This window comes from Zosterops lateralis (genome assembly GCF_965231275.1).
Source record: "Zosterops lateralis genome assembly, chromosome: 2".
NCBI lineage: Eukaryota > Metazoa > Chordata > Aves > Passeriformes > Zosteropidae > Zosterops > Zosterops lateralis.
The window spans coordinates 22190986-22206955 of NC_139763.1; the positions used below are offsets into that span (position 1 = coordinate 22190986).

Below are 15970 nucleotides of genomic sequence, written 5' to 3' on the forward strand. Positions count from 1 at the left end.
TACCTGCAGCACCATTTTAATAGATAAGACTAACATTAATCTACATAGGAAACTTACCATGATTTATATTAAAGGAATGTTTTTTAGGCATTCAGGAGATGCTGCATAAGCATCGTCAATCCTATAATTCATATTTCCAAGTTCAGAAATGCTTCATAACCTTGACAGTGCAATTAGAGATAATCGAGCCAGACTTTATCTCACTAACCAGTATAGCACCAACTCCAGAGAGAGTCTGGAATTTAGCATCTTCCATACGTGTAAGAAACATTCAGTTGCTGTGCCTTGTGTTGGCACAATCTCATTGTTCCCAGTACCAAATTCACAGGTTCAAGTTATTGTGGGGAGGTCTTAAGAAAAATCTGCAATATTTTTTTGCTGTACATGTGAAATTTTAGGCAGATTCTTATTAGTTTTGATGTAAATAAAAGCTACCAAGAAGAGCATGGAAAAGCCATATGATTTGCCAGTGTATTTCCAGGACTCTCTGAATGATTTGTAGTTTTAGCAGCCTGTAAACTGGGAGTTCTTAGAACCTGGCTCAGGTCTTCTGGTCCTCCAGCAAAAAAAGTGTGAGACGGTTGCTGCTTTAGAGTGTCAGACTAAGATCTGTCACCTCATGTATGATGATTCAGAAGCAGTCTGCTTGGTATAATTATTCAGAGGCAGGGAGTCCTGTATCCTGTGGGTTCCAAACTAATTTCCAATTGACATTCTGATCAGAAGACCCGATTGCAGAACACATGACAGTCCAGCTGGTCACATAGGGGACCTCTCTGACAGACCCAGAGGAACCAGCAATTTCCCAGTATCACAGAATATTCTTAGCTGGAAGGGACCCAGAAGGATTATCAAGTCCAACTCTTAAGTGAATGGCCCCTATGGGGATTGAACCCCAAATGCTGGTGTTATTAGTGCTGCTCTCTAACCAACTTAACCAACTGAGCTTATCTCAGGGTCAATTTCCATATCTCTGCCTTCAGATTGGAGACAACCCCCAGCCACTGGGGGTTTGCTCCCTGGTGATTGCCAGTGCAGAGCTTTGCCTAAGCCTTTCCTCCTGCCCATGTGCCTGGCCACACACCTTGTAGTGTATATGGGCTGCCTCTTGCTCCTTACTGTATATTTCAGATGCTGCACAGGCAATGCTAGAAAGGGAAATTACAGAAAAGATGAAAAGATCTGTCTTAAGCACACAACTATTACGTTCTAATGTAAGTACAAAATACTTCAGTAATGTATGTTAAAAACATAAAACAATTTTTAATAAACATAGTTTAACAGAAAATATTTTTTTTTGTAGCTATGCTTGTACTCTTTTTCTTTCTTTTTCCATTTTTTCCTGTATCAAGTAATATCTTAAGTAATTTTTTTACATTGTCCACATATCTGAACACCCAGATCTCACATTACTACAATGTGAAATAAACAATTGCTGGCAAGGGATGATTCTCACTGAGCTGTGAAGTATATGGACTGGATTGTCTTAGTTCTCTGCAAACTCTCAGTTTCAGATCTGACACCTCTCTCCAAAGCTCCTATTTATCTTTTTTTTTTTTTTTTCTTTTTTTTTTTTTTTTTTTTTTCTCCACTTTTGATTTTTCTGACCATAATTTGAGGCAAGTCAGGACTTCTCTATTTTTAAGAGCTGAGAACCTGTGACATCCAGTCCCTTTGGGAAAAAAAAAAACATTTTTTATTATTCCATGTAGTTTCCTGACTGCTAAAAAAGAGAATAAATATAATTATATAAATGTGACTTAAAACTTTCTCTGAAACTCAAGTGTGTATCCTTCTTAGCCATTTATTCTCTCTCCTCCAGATCACAATCCCACATGCACTAAACACAGAACCCACCTGCAAACCTCAAATATTCTCTCGTATAGGGGGATCTTCTATCCTAGTTTCCTAGCTTTTAAATTGTATCATCTATAGAGAAGGTACTAGAAAGTTCACCTTTACCAGCTTACCACTTTCAGCATTTTCTGTTCTTTCAGTATTCCCAGCAGTTAGAGAAATAGTGTTTTCCTTTCCTGAGTGCAGCAGAAGAACTGAGAAATGAGTTAAATTACTTGCTCTGGGGCTGTACAGGGGCTCTGTCACAAATTAGGATATGATACAGTTAAATAATACTGTAGAGGAATACACTACCCTCTGAAGCTGAACTCCCAGTTTAAACTGACATATCCTACAAACAGGCTCCATGTTACAAGAGAAGTGCTCATTAAATGCTAGATTGAAAGTAAGTTTCCAAGTATCAGAGCAGCACATTCTCCTTGAGCCTTCCTTGTTAGTTAGTTGTGAATCATGCATATCCCATCAATAACCTGCTGTTAAAAACAAAACTTTTCCTTGTTAGATCAGGCAGTACCATTACACAAATGTTCTATTGTCCTTCACATTTTATTTTGCAGATAAACAAGACTACTTTAATTACCGTGATCTGACATGTCATCTTTAGAACAAAAGACATAGTACTAAAAGATATAATACATTTTCAATAGAGAAAAGGTTTATTTTAGGTATTAAATGAAATTGTATTAACATAGAGTATGAAAAATACTGCCTTTTTCATCACAGAATCTTTCTCAAAGGAACAATTGTAAAAACGGATTTCATATTTTACTGCTAATATCAAAGTATTAAATGTTGTACTAAATTATATTTTGGAAAATATGAAGTTTGTGCCATCAACAAGAAATATTTTATATTATTTGGGGCATCTCAGGTATTTTTAAATTATTTATATCTCATAATGCAAAGTTAATTCCTGTTGGACCTTAAATAAACAGGAGGTTATCAGAGTCAAGAAGTCCTACAAATCAAATTTTATGACAAAGACTACTTTTCATTTTCTGATTGATTAGGGCAAAATAGCAATTACAATCAATTTGACAAGCAAACAGGATTGAGTGCTAAAGAAATAGATGGAAAAGTATTTCAGGGGTGTGGATGTTCTACAAAAATAGATTAGAAAGATGGCATCAAAAGCCAAGAGAGGTATGAAAGAAACATCATATTCAGGCGAGAAGAAATCAGAGTAGTAGGAAAGTCATCAATTTTGATACTTTGATCAAGCAGCACAGAACAACTGTTGTGCCTAGCAGAACAAAGAATTCTTGCACCTGCAGAAAGAAAGAAAAAGAAATAATAGCAAAAAGCATCTTCCTGATTAAAAAAACCTTGATGTGGGTGTCCTTGAGAATATAAATTGAGATCTCTGTAAAGGTCACAGACCAGAAACTGTGGAAACAAAGTAAATCTAATGACACCGAACCTCTTGTCTGAGTTAGCACTGTATACTGAACACGCAACATATTTTTTTTCCTATTTTCTTCAGGAATACTTGTTTGAAAATCTTTTGTGTACACTGTATACAGGCAGAGCTGTGGAAGTTGGAAAGAGCATCCCTCCACATTGTGGTGTTCTGGCACTCTGGCCACAGCCTGGGCTGCCCTTTGGCTGCAAGGAGCGACACGCTGGCACCAGTGCCATGCCCCAAGGGGTTCTAGGGCCACATGGGGAGGACCAAAAATTTGAGATGTACAGATCCTGCCATAATGCTGAAAGGCAGCCACTCTCATGGAAGAATATTCGTATTCAAATGAGAGGCATATTTCTTCCTAAGGTTATGTAGTACATTCAGTGATAAATACTGGTCGTGGGGCTTTGCCTCCTACAGAGAGTTTGCTGAGGATGTAATTAAGATCATGAACACAAGGTGAAACATCAAAAATAGGACTTCAAGGAAAACGTACATTTCCCAGGACAGGCTTCTGGGTATTTGTGGAGAGTGAAAGTTTGAATGAAACTGTAATGGAAAAATCAAATAAAGCCCAGGTTTACAGAACAGAGAAATACACCATTTATCACAATATTTTTTTAAAGGAAAGGCTCCACTAGCTCATAAGAACTGGGTCACAATCTTAATGCTGGCTGACTGAAGCTAGAGCATTACTATCATCACAGATCACTTTTGCCCCAAACAGGTTTTAATACATTGTAATGTGGGAATTAACTACTGCTTTCTGATAAGAAACAAGTCACCTTCTATTATCAGGCATCAAATCATTTTAGTATTTTGCTGATATCTTCTTTTCATCTGCAATATGCCAAAGAAAATAGTTTTTCTGCCTGTGGAGTGGAAAGAAAATGTGCCTGAATAAGATGGAGATAAAAATGGATACAAAAATTAGCCCTCGAGGACAGTAGATTTCCCAAGACCTTGCTAAGAACTCAGAGTTATATTTGGCTTTAAGTACTCAAGCCCAAGCTTATTTTCAGAAAATTATAGATCCTTTTCAGAGAGTTTAAAAGATGGCAAAGATATTTAAAGGAAGACAAAATTTTATTATTTGTGATTACTTTCATCAATGGAAGAATAGGTGTGATAAATAAGTGAAAGATAAATTTGTAGTATCATGTGATTTGGAACTTTATGGACCAAATTTTTTATTTTATCAATTGTAATATGATCATAAGGGTGTGTCTATGTCAGGGGTTGAAGGATTTATGGGCTATGAATTCAGCTTGTGCATATATATATATATATATATATATATATATATGGAGACTTATGGTACACACGCAAGCATGGAGCTGGTGCACTTGGTGTCCCTTTGAAACAAAGGTTGCTGCCATGCAATAGGACAGCAGGGATGCTGGGGAGCATCATTTTAATATGGACACAAGGTCTTCCACTACCATAGCTCTGTGCATTTTTCTGGCACATTCAAAGTTAGACTGTTGGCAATCTGTCAGCTTTTTTCATATTTGTCATGGTTGTTGATAGAGATCTGTTGCAAGTCTGCTCTTAACCTATCTATCAGTTTCCAAATGACTGTCATAGGAGGACCTCTCCCACTATTATCTTTCTGTTTTCAATTACTCACTGCTATGTCCTATTAATGGATAACACTGAGTAAAAAGGACAGGAAAGTGCATTTATTAGTTGTGATTGACAGAACTGATAGGTAAACTCTTTGCTGCATTAGAAAAAAGCTCAAGCTGAAGGTCTAGAAATTATCTCCCATAGAAAATGCCTACAAGTATAGCCATGTGTAAATGAGGACGGCAACATGTCCTTCATGCTGTGTGATAAAGACAGAGGAGAGAAGGTGTGTCTTGCCTTCCCTCTCTTGGCACATTTTCTTCTAGTTCAATATGTATTTGAAGACTGGTCCTCCTCCAACAGAACAAAACCTTCTGAAGGTTGTACCACAGGTTCAAGTCAGCCACCCACACTCTGCTGGTCCAGTTTCTGAAAGGGAATTGCAGCTTGTTTATCCCAAATGCACCTGCAGTGAACTCCCTCCTGACTCATAGTCACAATAGCAAGACTGAAAGAGAGATGAGCAGCAGAGCTGGAGCCATGGCTTCCAGAGAAGGTTGTCCCATGACAGCTGGTTAGGAACAGCATGCAGGGATCTGGTGTGGTTGTCTACTGCTTGGTGTACGGCCCTGAGGACTTCATGGAAACGGCTCTCAGTCTCTGGAGTCAGAGGGACTTTCTCTTCAGGGTCTCTGGACAGATCGAAGACCAGTGGGGGATCATGTCGTGTAATGAATCCTCCATGGCAGAAGCAAACATGAGAATCATAGCAACCATTGGAGTCCTCAGGACTGAAGTTTGGAGTGAAGAAGAAGACTTTCCAGACAGATTCACCTGCAATTTATAGCCACAAAACAGCTGGTGATAAAGTGATAAAGTAACAAAATGAAAGTCCCCTGGTCTTAGGAAATTCCATCAACATGGAAAGTCAGTCTTTTGGTAAAAAGACAGTACAGGCACTAACAGAAACTGCAGCACACTGAAAGAGTAAAACAAGATTGAGCAAAGCAAAAATAAGCAAAACATGGTGATTTTCATGCTACACATATTTATGAAACAACAATGATAATTTCATTCCTTTGGAAGAATTCTGATTAACTAAGTCATAGAATATTTCAAATAACGTTGTGTTTTACATAAGCAGTGCTAAGAAGATTTGCAGAAATATATACTAACTCTTGTTCAAGGGCTATTAAAATGTATTTTTGCCCCTTGACCATATTTCCCCACTGCTGGGCCCTGTCTGCTTCTCATTTTGCTAATCAAAATAATTTTATTGTTACCTTTTCCCCCTCTTACTCTCTTTGTTGTATTAACCCATTGTCCTCCACCCCACACTTTCATTGCAAACATCTGGATACTCATTTTATTAAATGGGAGGACATGGAAAGGCATGAAATAATGGATGTTAAATTCATGTCTTATGCTTATGTATGATTTTTCCAAATATAAATTCTAAATAACAGTTACAGTAGCACAATTGGTAGGTGACATTCAAAATGAGAAGCAAAGTTCTTCATTTATAGACTGTTCATTCTTAGCTTAATTTTCTGTGTAAAGAAAACTGAACTGTCCATCCTAATGTAACTTCAGTTGGTATTTTCACTGTTTGAAAATTCTAGTTATTTCTTGGAATAAGAATAAAAAATGTCAGTTGGTTCTTTCAAGAAGAACTCTCAAACAAATCAGAGGAGTATCAGAAAACACTTAACAAGAAAGCTGTGAACAAAAAAATTGTTACTGTTTTCCTCAAGTATCACAGAACACTTAGAAAAGGCAGAAGCAGACAGAACAGAACTTCCAGGGAAGCACACCATCATCCTACAGCCAATGAAGTATATAGTTCTTCAGAAATGGAACAAAGAATAATTAATTAGAGCAAGAAAAATCTGTGTTTTATTCCTAATAAAAGCAGGTTAATAAACAACTAAGATCTATAACATCAGATTACCTGCCCACTTAAGGCCATAAAAACACTGGAAAAATGTAGTCATCAGCAGTTTACATTTCTCAGCATCTAATTTTGATTTTTTTTTTCAATCACCTCAAGTCTTTAAATACTGAGTGAAAAAATCTCTCTTTGGTATATTGTTGAACTTTATTAAGGTCACAAAGCTTAACCTAGTAACAGACTTTCAAAGATTTATATGCACTACAGTAGTTAATATTTATTATTCAATTCATCAGTACAACAGAATGGAAGGCACTAGAAAATGTGGGATGAGTAGAGCAGAGATAAACTGGTTACATGCTGTAACTACATCACACAGCTTTTTAAGAATAAAAACAGGTTTAAAGAGAAATGTTTCAGCAGACTAAAGAGTCACGGGCTGCATTTCTAGACTATAGCATGGATTTAAAGGACAGTAGGTGACCTTAAGATTCTTTACAACTTCTTCTATTCCACAGCATTTTTCACATTAGAAGTGATTTTTACCTTTAGGAACCAATTCAATGACAGAGCCTGGGGACTACTAGTTCACTTCTCTTCCACTTAAATCGGGGTCGGATAGGTGATGGCTCTTATACACATTTGACTGGGAGAACCTTCTAAATGCTTCTTGGAAGTCAGCAAAGGGGAAGGACTTTTAAAGGCTGAGTGACTTGCTGGCACAGACAACAGGAGGTGGCAGGTTTCAAAAGGCTCTGGCTGTGACAGCTGCAATGTCCTGCAATTTCCTTTCATTTTACTGGGAAAAAATGAAAGGAAATTTAAAGAAAGGCAAAGCAAGATAAGGCCAGGTAACATGACATTCCTTCATCTACCTCCAGTAACATTTTGAAAGATTGGTCTGGCATTTGAATCTCTTGTTTTCTTAAAATTAAAATAAACAAAATCAAATATTGCCACTTAAATTTCTTTGAACTTATGCACAGAACATTTCCAAGAAATTTGCCTCTTGTTTACTGAGATTCAGAATTTACATTTTGAGAAGGCATGTAATTTTGTACTAAGCATTGGTTTGGGCTCCTTAGACATATTTAATTGGCAAGATGGATGGTGAGAAACATAAAAAATCAAAGTGCTTGATCAATTAGTGCAATGTGTGCCGTGGTAGACCATGCAACACTTGCCACACCTGAGAATCTGATTCACAACACTATAACAATTAGAGACATCAGCAGAAAAAGAAATTATATGGCTTCTAAAATGTCAGTTAAAAGAAATTCCATTAAGGCCACACACATGAGAACTTTGTAGTCAAGCTGTCCTACCACACATCAGTCTTTCATGGTACATTTGTGCTGAATGACATTGAAAATAAAATTTTCAGGCACTTTTTTTGGTGTAGAAAGGCTTCAATTTTTTTGGCATTGGGTATTGTAGCACCAGGTCTGCTCAAGGGCGTACAGATAGCAATACAAAGTTGGGAATTCCAAATTAATGAAAGTTGGTGCAAGCAGCCCATATAGGTAAGAAATTGAGAAAAGAAAAAAATAAATAAGGAAGTCGCACCATTATTTTTTTTTTCCCACACAAAATGCAGACTTGTTTAGGTTTTGTTATGTGCAGATCATACAGCACGTTGCAAAATCATGCGTGGGTTCAAGGACCAGGCACGTGTGACATCATCTCATGTCTGAGTGACATTGCTAGTGTTTTGAAGAGCTGACGGTACTTTATCAGATAAGCAGCTACAGAATGTCATGATTATGCAGTGCAGAACACTGAGCTCTGGGAGTGCAAAGCCTGTTACTGTGCAATGTTTATCTGTTGCACTGCAGCAGTGTTTCTGGAGCTGCATGTTGTGCTGAAGAAGCAGCAGCAGACTTTAAACACCTATTTCCTAGGCATTATAAAAACTACAGCCTATCTGTCAGTGGCTGTGGAGCAGCCAGTGCAATATACCAGGAGACATAAAGATCTGTCAGACTTCTAATTGGTAAAGCTGATGAACTGTATAAGGCACGATATTAAAAAGAGAGAGCTCTCTGCCAGTCTCTCAGCTGACATAAAATCTCATTTTGTCAGAAGGTTAACTACAAGGATCAAATTAATCTCCCAGTAATTAACAGTACCTGTGTTCTCCAAAGCATCTGGATAGTAAACCCTTGTTATATAAAAAGATAACTGTATGTCTCTTTCCCAGTGAAATTAGTGGTAAAACTGTCAGGGCTTCCCCAAAGTCAAGTATATCAAGCCCCTTCTGAAACAGCAGGAAGCCTCTAAGTCTGCAGCACCCTTAAAGGTTGTGTCCCTGAGCTTCACAAATAATTTCAGTCCTATTTTCCTGCAATTCTCCAGTTCCCTGAGTTGTCCAATAAGTTCACTCTCAGAATACCTCTTTCCTTTACATGTTAAGAAAAACCAAAACTAAAGAAGCTGTACTTCTCAATAGTTTCAAATTAAGATAGGTTAACATTAGCCCAAGCAAACCTGCTATGAACATAGCTGTTCAGTGGTCAATCTCTCTAGAAAATTCCTTTTATTATCATTAACCCCGCTATTTATCCTCTCATACAGATGATAGTAGCTCCAACATACCAGTAGAGGCCATGAGATCATATAAAAGTGTCTCAGTAAGATATATTAATATATTCAAGATTAAGTGACAACACACTGGATAGGGATACCATTTCTGTTACAAAAACACCCTTCTTAATCATTGATGGCTAACTGGTGTTTTCTGATAAGAGTTCTTGACGTGAATAGAAGTTATTGTTGCATTATTGCCTGGTTCATTTTCACTGAATTTAATCTATGGCAGTAGCTTTATAGGTTTGCAGCTACTGTCATTTCCTTTGTTCATATTATTGCGTTGCTTCTTTCTGTAGAAGAACAAGTTAAACAGGGCTGTTCTCCACTGTACATTGGGGACCTAGTCCCTGCTTGAATACAGATGCCTCTGAGGAGAGACATTTGGGTTGTAGACCAACAGAAATTGAGACATACTTTTCTGTGCTCAAGTGTGCTCTGTAGCCATTGTCAACTCCCACACTCTAATTTATGCTTTTCAGCATTTCTACACACTAGAAGATGAAAATTGTAACTCACTTGAAAATTACTATCTTCAGATAACTCTTGTTATTATATTGAATCCTTTCTAAGTTCATTTAGAATTTTTAGGTACTCTGCTAATCTTATTCATAGCAGATATCACATATATTCAGCTCTAAGATAATTTAACAATGTAGAAAAGGCTTCAATTGTGAAATTCTTGTAGAAATATATATAGCTCTATATAGGAAAGACAATACTATTTGGTTAATATAATGAAACTATACATATTATTTTTATGACTATGTGCATATTTTTATGACTATGTGAAGTTTAAAATATGCCATTTGAATTAAAAAATTTGTAACTTTATTGTTCTTACAATGAAAATGTCTTTTTTTAAGATATTTAAGTGTCTGCGTATCTAATTATGTTATATTGTTACATCAGTCAAAAGACAACATATCATGTCCCAGTGTAGGTGGAGGATAACTGAGTGATATTCAAAGACACAATGTTGGTCTACAACAATCAGTTGTTGCTAGAAGAGGATTGCATAAAGAACTGTGCAGAATTTATAGTATTTGAGTGAAAACCATGAAAAAACCATCAGTAGCAGTGATTTTAAAATATTTGGAATAAAATCTACAGTGTTAAGTATCCACTAAACCAGAAACGATTGCACATTCCTGAATATCTAATAATCAAACGGAACAACTGCTGCAGGAAAAATACAAGACACACTGAAACCATGCCCAGACTGCTGAAGAAAGAAATCTCATTACTTCATTATCTAGAGTAAGAGCTGTGGTATGAGAAACTTCCACTGAATTCTGTTCAAAAGTCAAGATTATCTGTTGAATTGTAATAGATAAAAAAGAATTATTTTCCTGAATTCTTCATCATCACCTCCAAAAAGAATTGATTGATCATTTGCAGTGTTTTCTTCTTGAAGAAAGTCCTAAAAGGGAAGAATCTGCGGGTACAGAAATTATGCTGTTAAAGTAGGACATACTATAATGCAATGTTATGCCTCATATTTGGATGGCTTAGGTGATAGCAACATAGAAGAATACATGTTGATCTGGAAGAAAAATTGCATCTGTAGTAATTTCATGGAAATAATCCAGACACCTGCTAACGATTTGTCTGAAGAATATTTGCTGAATGGTCCATGTAATTTCAGTTCATCTAAGCAGCAGCTGATAGCATGCTGAAGACAGAAGATAATGTTGGCACACACACAAAAAAGAAGCCTAAACCAAACCAAACCAGAAAAAAACCACAACAAAACCCACAAAAACACACGCAAAAATGCGGAGGTGTGGTGCATCTTTCGGGAACCCACATCCCGTTTCTGGCCAGCCCTGGCACCGGAGCTGCAGTGAAAGGTTTGGTTCTGTAGCTGAGATACGTCCCCAGTCCTGTGGGTTTTCGCCTTTGGCAGAAGCGTCAGCAATGGTGAAGAAGAGGAGAGGACTCTTGTGAGAAATTCAGCTGGGGTTTATTAAGCCCATGAGGAACTTGTACACACCCAGGGAGAGAACCCACGAAAAAGTGAGTTTTCTCTCTCTCCAGCACCTTAAGTATAGGGGTGGGGAAAGGGGAAGGGGACAGCCTGGAACCAATCTAGAAGGAGTGGGGGAGTGACCCAGAACATACATGACAATCAATAGCATTAATCAATAAATCCAGGGGAGGGGAGAACAGGAACCCTGCCAATCACTTGACATTCTCACTAGAGTTTTCCAGACACAGGGAGAGGCTGTAAAGTGATGGATAGGACCCATAATTGTGATTGACACTTGACAATCACTCAGGGGAAACCAAGAAGGGTTTAACATGGGGGTATGGGACAAACCACTGTAAAACAAAGAACAGATGCATACTGAAACTGGCAAAACCCAAAACCACACCATGACAGAAAAACCCTCAAACCAAACCACTTGGTCATTTTCAATCTATATTAAAAGTCCTTGAAAACAGAAAAGCCTGATTTTATTGCTTACTGAAAAAGGTAGTCTTGATTTTCACGTAGTGGTTTTCCATGGGAGTCAGTAACAGATTAAGAACACCCTTTCAGTTAATCAATTAATCGGTTAAGAACACCCTGGGGAACAAAGCAGAAACACTTTGCCAAAGATGGCAAAAGCCAAAGAAAAAACCTATTCAAAACTGTGTTTTGTATTTCAATACTTTTTTCCTGTCATTCAGGAATGCATTTTACTAACAGAAAATAAATTGAGGTCAATAATTTTCCTCTTTCATAAAGTGGATGCAATTTTTCTGAGTGGATAGAACAGATCTGTAAGATTCAGAGAGCATTTTTCTGATACTAATCAAACATATGCACAAACGTGCAATGGAAGTCCTAGATATTTTCTGCAAATATTTTTAGACAAGTTGGTATCAGCCAAAACCAAACCCACCTCCAGGAATTTTTTATAAATTATTTTCTTCAGAAAGTTTTCAAAATTTAGATGTCAAAAAAATAAGCTCTTGACACACAGAATGCTAGTGAAGTACTCAAAATTAATATGAAAATTACTGCCATGCCTAATTTTTAAGTTACCAGATGTACATCCAAAATCAAAGAAATAACTGTTCAAGGTACTTTAAAAATGAAAAATAGAAAATTTGTAACAGCAGTTGCCTGAAGTTTTTTGCTGTGTCAAAGAATACTGAATAATCATTTGGTTTTTTCTTTAAAAAGTAGAATAAAAAGGTGAATTACTCTTCCTGACAAGTGTCTTAGCTAGTCAAATTATTTTATTTTTTCTTTGTTTTTATAAATTTACAAGGTACTTAGACAACTTTTTGATAAAAAAAATTAATTTTGAAAATTGATCCAGCCAAGCATAAATGAAAACAGAGTAAAGGACTTTCTTTCATGAGATTTTAAAAATTTAGTTGAAGAAAACAAACATTTGCTAGTCATTTGGTGAAAAAATATCAGTATCAGCCAGTCCTAAATATAATGAAAAAAAACCAAACAACAGAATGACTGAAATTTGATTTTAGTGTAAATACGTATGTGCAGTTTAGCATCTGAAATATGAGACAGCAGTATTTATCCCAGTATTAGAAAATGCATGTATTTTCCAGAATATGAAATTAGTAAAAGATTACAAACTATGTTAAACCCTAAATTTGCAATTTTCTTGATACTGAGCAAACAATGTAAAAATCCTTCAAAATACTGAATGAAAACCTTAGCATGAAAAAGACATAGCACAGGATGTTGTCTTACAGATGATCAGCAGGGACTGTAGTACAGCTGACAAATTTGTTCCTAAGAACATTTCTAGAAGTGTATTTTCCCTTTCACACAGACTTGTTCAAGGTAATGGTATTTCAGAGAAATCCAGCAGTTCTCCAGTTTGGATCTTTATGCAAAAGCCAAACTTGATTTCACAGTTCTCCAGGCAGCAAAAATGTCTGATTTTGAAAAGAGTTTTAGTAAAGTAATGGGAATATTTTCTTGTTTTGGTTGGATACAAAGTGGATGTAGAAATATTGAGCTATTCTCTAGATGACAGTGAATGATAAAAAAAGTAAAGAATCCTGCACCTCTCTCATAATTTTCAGCTTAAAAATGTATGGTGCAGTGAAAAACATGCTTTACCTTTCAGAAGTGCCATAACCTGTTAGAATCTCCTTCCTCTGAGAAACAAGAACAGAAAAAGATGTCCTCTGGATGCAGATGAGATGAATATGTTTTAACTGTTCCTTATACAGAACTTAGATGGAAACAGCAGCATCATTTTCAGAAAAGTTACTTAGATCTGTCATTCAATTAATACAAAATAATTCTGGATTTTCAGGATTTGTTTGTTGGGTCTTGTCAGGGTTTTACTGGGGCTTTTTGGTGTTTTTTTTGTTTTTGTTTTTGTTTTTTTTTTTTGGGGGGGGGGGGGGGGTTGAGGTTTTTTGTTTGTCTAGGGTTTTTTGTTTGTAGTTCTGTTGTTGTTGTTTGGGTTTTTTTAAGTAAGGACTCGTTCATTGAGTTAGTGTATAAGAAATCTGGCTTGTGCCTTCCATGCTGCAGCCATATTCCTGCCCCTTAGCTTGCTACCTAAACCAGGATAAAGGGGAGTGAAAAGACAAGAAGCAGAAAGATGGGGCGGGGGGGGGGGGGGGGGGGGAAGTCTCAATTAGCTTAAATAACTATGATAATAAGTTTGTTTTATACTCTTGATATGATTAGGAGTAGAGTAAGTATTTTTTAAAGGCCAGTACTTAATTTCTTTTCATTCCCTTTATGTCTCTCTCTCCCAGAATAAGTAGGGGAATGCTGGTAGGGAATGGAGCACTGCAAATCCCAGGTTATAAATAGCTCCACCTGAGCCTAACAATAACTCTGCTGCCACTGACACAGAGCAGAGCAAAGGCAAGAAAATACTGTAACAGTATTTGTCATGCTTGTCAGGGGGAACACTTTCCTACCTAAAATACTGTGAGCAGAAATGTGTATCAGATGATTAGGTCAATTTTCTTGAGCTTGATATAAACCCTTTCATGGTGTCTGTTCACGCTAGAAATGCTCTTCTCTGACAGTCATGTTATTTCACACTTATCAAATAATATGTCCATAACTGTGTCACCCAAATTCAACTGCAGCTGCTCTGATATGAAAACTCAAGACAGCAAATTAAAATTCTTAATGAGATAGTTAAGGTAAATGACACTTGATGCTTATTTTGGTTCATCCAGTGCTGTGGTTTAAACACTTAACACAAAGAAGGCATTTGGGAGATGATTTGAGATTTTTGGAAGCTTTCCTTGATTGTGGTACCTCCATGACATGGGGAAGATCAGGAGAAGAGAGAAAGGAGAGGAGAGGAGAGGAGAGGAGAGGAGAGGAGAGGAGAGGAGAGGAGAGGAGAGGAGAGGAGAGAGAAGAGAAGAGAAGAGAAGAGAAGAGAAGAGAAGAGAAGAGAAGAGAAGAGAAGAGAAGAGAAGAGAAGAGAAGAGAAGAGAAGAGAAGAGAAGAGAAGAGAAGAGAAGAGAAGAGAAGAGAAGAGAAGAGAAGAGAAGAGAAGAGAAGAGAAGAGAAGAGAAGAGAAGAGAAGAGAAGAGAAGAGAAGAGAAGAGAAGAGAAGAGAAGAGAAGAGAAGAGAAGAGAAACAAAGGGGGCAAACAGAGTGAAAATGATGCTCATAAAGCAAATTAGAAAGCAGGGAAAAAAATAGCTTCAATAATGAAGTAGATGAAAAGGTTGTAATGAACTACATCAAAAAACAGTAATAGGTGATTCAAATGTTTCATGCAGAGCAAAAATATATTTCTTTTTGATATAATCAAAAAGAAAATAAGGAGTAAAGAAAGAAACCATAAAGATCTTTAAAAAATTATCATCATCAACAACAACAAAGAACCCAACTCCAAACACACTTCTAAAATAGGAAGCTTCTCTAGAGAGAACAGTGGAAGTGAAGGAACTTGTGAGACTGAAAAACAAAAGGCAAATGACAGAAAAACCCTCATGAGGGTCAGAGTTTATTACAGCTTCTGCAGCTGCAGAAGGGAAAGACACAAGGGTTTGACCAATTAATAGGATTGAAAGGGGATTCACTATCAGTGATACTCAAAGCTTAGAAATAAGCAGAGAAAGGGGAATAAATATATAGCAGAAGGATGAAAACACTGTAAAAGGACATAGTTCAAAAAAAAAAAAGGGGCTGCTCTCTGTCCAACAAAAATGTGCTGTAAGTAATGTGAGTTATTACTGAAGGAAAAGTGAATTTTCTCCCATGACCTACATATTATGAATCAGATACTTGATGCTATTTAAGTCCTTCAATGGAGAACAAACACAAATCCATATCACTGACATTTCAATGTTTTTCATGAATTGCAGCATTTAAATGCAGAAAAGTGGTCTGCAGCATTTGTCTTCTACTCTTGAGGAAACCTCAAGAAACAACTTTACTATAAACTATAACATGAAAAAGTCTAATACCAATAAAATATGTGTATGCATCTATGGAAACTCATTACCTTTTGCTACAAGTTTTTGTGAGATTTCTTTGATAGATTACTTTGCCACTGTGTTGCTATTAAGACAAATTAGGTGACAAGGAATGAGGTTTAAATGAAACATAGTGAAGTTTTTTAAAGTGATTTTGTGAAGGGACACCTATGCTTCCTTAATAGGAGCTGTCCCATCACCAACACCACCTGCAAGAAAAAGTAAAAAG

The 15970-nt window shown here is 36.7% G+C and overlaps 1 protein-coding gene across 5 annotated transcripts in view; it reads right to left on the reverse strand.

The window, feature by feature from the left end:
• Positions 1-2483: 2483 nt before the first annotated feature.
• Positions 2484-15970, reverse strand: part of STS (steroid sulfatase) — a 104963-nt gene continuing 91476 nt past the window's right edge. For all 5 annotated transcript variants that reach the window (XM_083855642.1, XM_083855645.1, XM_083855641.1 and 2 more), the window contains one exon: positions 2484-5665. In XM_083855642.1, the coding sequence (XP_083711768.1) occupies positions 5283-5665 (383 nt within the window). In that variant the 3' untranslated portion in view covers positions 2484-5282. The remainder of the gene's footprint in view (positions 5666-15970) is intronic.